General features: G+C 37.8%; 1 protein-coding gene across 1 annotated transcript; it reads right to left on the bottom strand.

The window, feature by feature from the left end:
• Positions 1–7,188: 7,188 nt before the first annotated feature.
• On the bottom strand, positions 7,189–8,142 carry LOC123949007 (olfactory receptor 52E2). The gene has a single exon (XM_046016276.1). The coding sequence runs from the start codon at positions 8,140–8,142 to the stop codon at positions 7,189–7,191; it is 954 nt and encodes a 317-aa protein (XP_045872232.1).
• Positions 8,143–9,173: the final 1,031 nt, after the last annotated feature.

The raw sequence follows: 9,173 nt of genomic DNA, 5'->3' as shown, positions 1-9,173 counted from the left end.
ACCCTGTCACCAAATAGTAAAATTTACAAGTCTTAGCAACAAAGAGAAAATCCTGAAAGCAAGACAGGACAAGAAGTCTGTAACATACAATGGTAAAAATATTAGATTGGCAGCAGACTTATCCACAGAGACCTGGCAGGCCAGAAAGAGCGGGCATGATATATTCAGAGCACTCAACGAGAAAAACATGCAGCCAAGAATACTCTATCCAGCTAGGCTATCATTGAAAATAGAAGGAGAGATCAAAAGCTTCCAGGACAAACAAAAACTGAAAGAATTTGCAAACACCAAACCAGCTCTACAGGAAATATGGAAAGGGGTCCTCTAAGCAAAGAGAGAGCCTAAAAGTAGTAGATCAGAAAGGTACAGAGACAATATACAGTAACAGTCACCTTACAGGCTAATAATGGCACTAAATTCATATCTCTCAATAGTTACCCTGAATGTTAATGGGCTAAATGATCCAATCAAAAGACACAGGGTATCAGAATGGATAAAAAATCAAAACCCATCAGTATGTTGCCTACAAGAATCTCATTTTAGACGTGAAGACACCTCCAGATTTAAAGTGAGGGGGTGGAAAACAATTTACCATGCTAATGGGCATCAGAAGAATGCTGGGGTGGCAATCCTTATATCAGATCAATTAGATTTTAAGCCAAAGACTATAATAAGGTATGAGGAAGGACACTATATCCTACTCAAAGGGTCTGTCCAACAAGAAGATCTAACAATTTTAAATATCTATGCCCCTAATGTGGGAGCAGCCAACTATATAAACCAATCAATAACAAAATCAAAAAACACATCAATAATAATACAATAATAGTAGGGGACTTAAACACTCCCCTCACTGAAATGGACAGATCATCCAAGCAAAAGATCAACAAGGAAATAAAGGCGTTAAATGACACACTGGACCAGATGGACATCACAGATATATTCAGAACATTTCATCCCAAAGCAACAGAATACACATTCTTCTCTAGTGCACATGGAACATTCTCCAGAATAGATCACATCCTGGGTCACAAATCAGGTGTCAACTGGTATCAAAAGATTAGGATCATTCCCTGCATATTTTCAGACCACAATGCTCTAAAGGTAGAACTCAATCACAAGAGGAAAGCTGGAAAGAACCCAAATACATGGAGACTAAACAACATCCTTCTAAAGAATGAATTGGTCAACCAAGAAATTAAAGAAGAATTGAAAAAATTCATGGAAACAAATGATAATGAAAACACAACCTTTCAAAATCTGTGGGACACAGCAAAGGCATTCCTGAGAGGAAAATATACAGCGGTACAAGCCTTTCTCAAGAAACAAGAAAGGTCTTAAGTACACAACCTAACCGTACACCTAAAGGAGCTGGAGAAAGAACAAGAAAGAAACCCTAAACCCAGCAGGAGAAGAGAATCATAAAGATCAGAGTAGAAATCAATGAAATAGAAACCAAAAAATCAATAGAACAAATCAATGAAACTAGGAGCTGGTTCTTTGAAAGAATCAATAAGATTGATAAACTCCTGGCCAGACTCATCAAAAAGAAAAGAGAAAGGACCCAAATAAATAAAATCATGAATGAAAGAGGAGAGATCACAACTAACACCAAAGAAAGACAGACAATTATAAGAACATACTATGAGCAACTCTACACCAACAAATTTGACAATCTGGAAGAAATGGATGCATTCCTAGAGACATATAAACTACCACAACTGAACCAGGAAGAAATAGAAAACCTGAACAGGCCCATAACCAGTAAGGAGATTGAAACAGTCATCAAAAACCTTCAAACAAAGAAAAGCCCAGGGCCAGACGACTTCCCAGGGGAATTCTATCAAACATTTAATGAAGAACTAATTCCTATTCTCCTGAAACTGTTCCAAAAAATAGAAATGGAAGGAATACTTCCAAACTCATTTTATGAGGCCAGCATCACCTTGATTCCAAAACCTGACAAGGATCCCACCAAAAAAGCAAACTACAGACCAGTATCCTTGATGAACACAGATGCAAAAATTCTCACCAAAATACTAGCCAATAGGATTCAACAGTACATTAAAAGGATTATTCACCACGACCAAGTGGGATTCATTCCAGGGCTGCAAGTTGGTTCAACATTCGCAAATCAATCAATGTGATAGAACACATTAATAAAAGAAAGAACAAGAACCATATGATACTCTCAATAGATGCTGAAAAAGCATTTGACAAAGTACAGCATCCCTTCCTGATCAAAACTTTTCAAAGTGTAGGGATAGAGGGCACATACCTCAATATTATCAAAGCCATGTATGAAAAACCCACCGCAAATATCATTCTCAATGGAGAAAAACTGAAAGCTTTTCTGCTAACGTCAGGAACATGGCAGGGATGTCCATTATCATCACTGCTATTCAACATAGTACTAGAAGTCCTAGCCTCAGCAATCAGACAACAAAAAGAAATTAAAGGCATCCAAATCGGCAAAGAAGAAGTCAAACTATCACTCTTCGCAGATGATATGATACTATATGTGGAAAACCCAAAAGACTCCACTCCAAAACTGCTAGAACTTGTCCAGGAATTCAGTCAAGTGTCAGGATATAAAATCAATGCTCAGAAATCAGTTGCATTTCTGTACACCAACAACAAGACAGAAGAAAGAGTAATTAAGGAGTCAATCCCATTTACAATTGCACCCAAAACTATAAGATACCTAGGAATAAGCATAACCGAAGAGGCTAAGAATCTGTATGCAGAAAAGTATAAAGTACTCATGAAAGAAATTGAGGAAGACACAAAGAAATGGAAAAATGTTCCATGCTCCTGGATTGGAAGAATAAATATTGTGAAAATATCTATGCTACCTAAAGCAATCTACACATTTAATGCAATCCCTATCAATATACCATCCATTTTTTTCAAAGAAATGGAACAAATAATCCTCAAATTTATATGGAACTAGAAATGACCTCGAATATTGAAAAAGAATGCCAAAGTTGGTGGCATCACAATTCCAGACTTCAAGCTCTATTACAAAGCTGTCATCATCAAGACAGCATGGTACTGGCACAAAAACAGACACATAGATCAATGGAACAGAACAGAGAGCCCAGAAATAGACCCTCAACTCTATGGTCAACTCATCTTCGACAAAGCAGGAAAGAATGTCCAATGGAAAAAAGACAGCCTCTTCAACAAATGGTGCTGGGAAAATTGGACAGCCACATGCAGAAAAATGAAATTGGACCACTTCCTTACACCACACACGAAAATAGACTCCAAATGGATGAAGGACCTCAATGTGAGAAAGGAATCCATCCAAATCCTTGAGGAGAACGCAGGCAGCAACCTCTTTGACCTCAGCCACAGCAATATCTTCCTAGGAACATCGGTAAAGGCAAGGGAAGCAAGAGCAAAAATGAACTATTGGGATTTCATCAAGATCAAAAGCTTTTGCACAGTAAAGGAAAGAGTTAACAACACCAAAAGACAACTGACAGAATGGGAGAAGATATTTGCAAACGACATATCAGATAAAGGGCTAGTATCCAAAATCTATAAGGAACTTAGCAAACTCAACACCCAAAGAACAAACAATCCAATCAAGAAATGGGCAGAGGACATGAACAGACATTTCTGCAAAGAAGACATCCAGATGGCCAACAGACACATGAAAAAGTGCTCCTCGTCACTCGTCATCAGGGAAATACAAATCAAAACCACAATGAGATATCACCTCACACTGGTCAGAATGGCTAAAATTAACAAGTCAGGAAATGACAGATGCTGGCGAGGATGCGGAGAAAGGGGAACCCTCCTACACTGTTGGTGGGAATGCATGCTGGTTCAACCACTCTGGAAAACAGCATGGAGGTTCCTCAAAACGTTGAAAATAAGACTACCCTATGACCCAGCAATCGCACTACTGGGTATTTACCCTAAAGATACAAACACAGTGATCTGAAGGGGCACGTGTACCTGAATGTTTATAGCATCAATGTCTACAATAGCCAAACTATGGAAGGAACCTAGATGTCCATCGACAGAGGAATGGATAAAGAAGAGGTGGTATATATACACAATGGAATATTATGCAGCCATCAAAAGAAATGAAATCTTGCCATTTGCGACGACGTGGATGGAACTAGAGGGTATCATGCTTACTGAAATAAGTCAATCGGAGAAAGACAACTATCATATGATCTCCCTGATATGAGGAGGTGGAGATGCAACATGGGGGGTTAGGGGGATAGGAGAAGAATAAATGAAACAAGATGGGATTGGGATGGAGACAAACCATAAATGACTCTTAATCTCACAAAACAAACTGGGGGTTGCTGGGGGGAGGTGGGGTTGGGAGAGGGGGAGGGGGTTATGGACATTGGGGAGGGTATGTGCTATCGTGAATGCTGTGAAGTGTGTAAACCTGGCAATTCACAGACCTGTAGCCCTGGGGATAAAAATACATTATATGTTTATTAAAAAAAAAATTGGAAGGGGAGGTGAACCATAAGAGACTATGGACTCTGAAAAACAACCTGAGGGTTTTGAAGGGTCGGGGGTGGGAGTTTGGGGGAACAGGTGGTGGGTAATAGAGAGGGCACGTATTGCATGGAGCACTGGGTGTTGTGCAAAAACAATGAATACTGTTACGCTGGAAAAAAATAAATTTATTAAAAAAAATAATGCTGTATTGCATTCTTACAATTTGCTAGATTAAATCTTAAGTTTTCTCACTACAAAAAACAAAAGGTAACTATTTGAGGTGATGGATGAGGTAATGAAATTGATTGTGCAATCATTTCATAATATATATATAAAATCATAATGTGTACACCTTTAAAAATCACATTGGACAAGGTAAATATAGACCACTTTTATCAGCCATATTTCTTTAAATCTGGGAGATCCCCTGTTAATTTATAAACCATATCCTCTAAATAACCTTAAGTGAAAATGAAACAAAGGGTTATTTTTTTTTCTTTTTTTTTTTTTAAAGATTTTATTTATTTATTTGACAGCAAAGATCACAAGTAGGCAGAGAAGCAGGCAGAGAGAGAGAGGAGGAAGCAGGCTGTCTGCGGAGCAGAGAGCCCGATGCGGGGCTCGTTCCCAGAACCCTGGGATCATGACCTGAGCCGAGGCAGAGGCTTTAACCCACTGAGCCACCCAGGCGCCCCACAAAGGGTTATTTTTTAAAAGAAAACTCACCACCAGAAAAAGTCCATCAGGTAATATTTAAATTTATTTCTTCAGACATGAGTAAAATCATTACAGATGAAATTTTAAAGATGCAAGAGGAATGAATCACAACAGACTTAGTAAGTATTTGGAAACATTTAAATGAATGTTGACTTTCCAAAACAATAACCCTATGGGTGTAAATTTCAAAGTTTATGAGAAGTAAATTAAACCAACAATAGTATATAAGTCAGGAAGTAGAAAAAGGGACAAAATTTTTTTATCCTTTTTGAATAGAAAAGAGTAAGACAGCTAGTTTATACTAAAATTCGATAAGTTGCAGGGGCATCTGTAGGACAATGGCAAAAGTAACTGTAAAATTATGCATAAAATCAAAGCAAAGCAAATAAGACTTACTAATCATGATTAAAAAATTCTAAAGAAGAAAATCTTTGTTGTGAAATATCTGTATCTCAGGTTGAAGTAAAAGATAATAAACATGAGATTTAATTAAGAAAAAGAATAATTTTGTTAAATGTGCATGACATTTGTAGTGTATTTAAAATATGAAAGTTTTCAGACTGGTTTAAATATATATTCTTTTATTGAAGAGTGTCTTTTTTCCATTGGAAGTTCTTTCTGCTTTGTTGAAGATTAGTTGACCATAGAGTTGAGGGGCCATTGCTGGGATTTCTATTCTGTTCCATTGATCTGTGTGTCTGTTTTTGTGCCAAACAATGCTGTCTTGATGATCACAGCTTTGAAGTCAGGCATTGTGATGTCACAGGCTTTGGTTTTCTTTTTCAACATTCACCCAGTGATTCAGGGTTTTTTTTTCTGGTTCCATACAAATTTTAGGATCATTTGTTGCAGCTCTGTGAAAATGTCAATGGTATTTTGATAGGGATTGCATTGAAAGTCTAGTTTGCTCAGGGCAGAACAGACATTTTAATAATGTTTGTTCTTTCAGTCCATGAACATGGGATGTTTTTTCATCTCTTTGTGTCTTCCTCCATTTCTATCATAAGTGTTATGTAATTTCTAGAGTATAGATCCTTCACCTCTTTGGTTAGGTTTATTCCTAGGTATCTTATGGGTTTTGGTGTTATTGTAAATGGAATTGATTCCTTAATTTCTTTCTTCAGTTACATTGTAAGTGTATAAGAAAGCAACTGATTTCTGTGCCTTGCACCATTACTTCCTTACCTGCCACCACTACCAGGGTGTCAACAGCAACTTTAAGGGCTAATATGGGGGTCATCTTTAGGAAGAAGCAATCTGCCTCAAAAAAGCAAGACTAGGGGGCACCTAGGTGACTCTGTCGGTTAAGTATCTGCCTTCATTTGCCGGATCCTGAAATCAAGCAAGCCCTGGGCTCCTTACTCAGCATGGAGCCTGCTTCTCCCTCTGCCTTCTGCTCCCCCCTGCTTGAGCTTTCTTGCTTTCTGTAATATAAACAAATAAAATCTTTTAAAAAAAGGCAAAAAAAATAGTCTTTGATACTTGTAAATGGAGACAAATTGACTTATCAAAATATTAAAAAGCTGGAAAAAAAGGATAGATGTTTATAAGTTGAGTTGCTGACTAATTTTAAACTCTATAAATTCCATAAAGTCAGGGAAGGTGGAATAGTCATCATTTTATCCTCAGCACCTTGCAGTTATGAAATACACACTCAGAAAGTGGTTATATTCAGAGACAAAAGAAGCTCCATGAAATATCAACTAATTCAGTGGCAATGGATACATTCAAAACTGTTGGTATATAAATATCAATCAGATATTTAGATGAATAGAGCAAAATGACATGACCTATTACATCAAATTTTAAGGGGCAAAGAGGATGCAACAATGCACGTTGGGAAATGGTCTGAAAAGCACATGGAAATTAAATGCATTTGAATACTTACAGAATAGAGCCAATATAGATATATATTTTAACATACTTTCTTGGAGAAGGCACCTTTCTGATTTGAGTTTCATAAAATTTCAGATTGAACTGAACATGTAATAGGTGTCATTCTTTTTCCTTTCTTTGTTTCTGTAATAATATTTTCTTCACACGGTCATAGATCTGCTTGGTCCTGACTCCGTATATGACAGGGTTGAGCATTGGTGGCACAACAACATAAAGATTGGCCAAAAGTATGTGGATATAGCTGGGTACATTTTGGCCAAAACGATGTGTCATAAAGGAAAAGAGGGCCGGTGTATAGAAGGCAAGGATGACACAAACATGAGAACCACATGTGCTGAGGGACTTGAGTCGGGCTTCACGGGAAGGAAGATGGAAAACAGCACAGAGTATCTGAACATAAGACAGGGCAATGGCTATGATGTCAAAGACTAGGTTACAGATTGCACATAAGCCATAGATGATGTTGATCTTGATGCTGGCACAAGAGAGGCGAGCAAGACCCATGTGTTCACAGTAGGTATGGGGAATGACATGATTCCCACAGAAGGGCAATCGCAAGATAAGAAATACAAATGGGATCACAAAAATAAATGCTCTCACTAACACACCCACACCAATCACAGAAACAACCTGGTTGGTGAGGATGGTGCTATATCGGAGTGGGTTGCAGATGGCCACATAGCGGTCATAAGCCATTGCCAATAGGACCGCTGACTCCATAAGTGTGAAGCTGTGAATGAAAAACATCTGCACAAGGCAGGCTTCAAAGATGATCTCTCTGAGGTTGAACCAGAAGATCCCGAGCATCTTGGGGATGGTAGTTGTGGACAGACCCAAATCAATAGCCGCCAGCATGGCCAGGAAGTAGAACATAGGCTGGTGTAGGGTGCTCTCAGTGTGGATCACAAACAGAATCATGAAGTTCCCGATGAGTGCAATCACATACACAGCACAGAAGGGGAAGCCGATCCAGATGTGCAGTGTTTCCATTCCTGGGATCCCCAGCAACAAGAAGGAGAAGAGGTGGAACTGGGTGTCGTTGGGAAGGAGCATTCTATTTTGTAATGCGTAAGTCTTCAGATATGTACGTTGACCCAATCTACAGGTTACCAGAGAGTTTCTGTCCTGTAGGAGACCTAAAGATAATAGAGGACACCTAATTAGCTATTTTTTCTCATTATCACAATCATCACCAACAGAACCTTCCCCTTCAGTTCTGGCCAACTTAGGATTCTACTAGCTTCTAAATATAATGATGAAAATTAATTCCAGTTGATTGACAACTCTCTGGGATTAGCACGCGGGATGAAAAGTAACTATACAATAAACACAGAGATTCATCAAAATTTATGTCAAAATATTAAAAATTACTTTAAATTGTTAAATTAGTCCATCTGTTAGTATTTAGTAATTATTATTATAAAATATGATTGGGAATAATAGTGAAAACCACAACATCAAATGCCAATTATTGAGGGACTGCATATTATTTATAAGGCTTTTTGTCAGACTCTGGGCAAAACCATCTCCAATATTTAAATTAAAAAATAACCTTCAAGAAGAACATTAATTTTGCTTATTTTACATATAACTTATCTAATGATCAAGAGCTTAAGTAGTTTACCAGATGTTTAGTTATCTTTAAAAAAAAAAGATTTTATTTATTTGACGAGAGAGAGAGAATAAAAGCAGGAGGAGTCAAAGGCAGAGGGAGAGGGAGAATCAGACTCACTGCTGAGCAAATAGCTCCATGCAGGGCTCAATACCAGCATCCTGGGATCATGACCTGAGCTGAAAGCAGATGCTTAATACATTGAGCCATCCAGTGCATCTTTAATATTTACCTTTATAATGAAGAATCCAGAATCAAAGTCTCAAAGCCTCCAAATTGTATCAAATTCAGATTCTTTAACCAAATTTCTAAAATTGAATCCTCAACCCTGTCTCTACCAAACTCCAGCTTTAACTTAATCTTACTTCTGCTATTGTCTAATCTCAGTAAATGTTATCATGTAACAAGGGGGTCCATTCAGAAATAGGAGCATCATCCTTTTCTCTTCTCTACCTATTAAAAAAGTACTCTT

This window comes from Meles meles, chromosome 8, assembly GCF_922984935.1.
Source record: "Meles meles chromosome 8, mMelMel3.1 paternal haplotype, whole genome shotgun sequence".
Lineage (NCBI taxonomy): Eukaryota > Metazoa > Chordata > Mammalia > Carnivora > Mustelidae > Meles > Meles meles.
The sequence above is the reverse complement of the archived record's forward strand: the minus strand, read 5'-3'. Positions and strand labels throughout refer to the sequence as shown.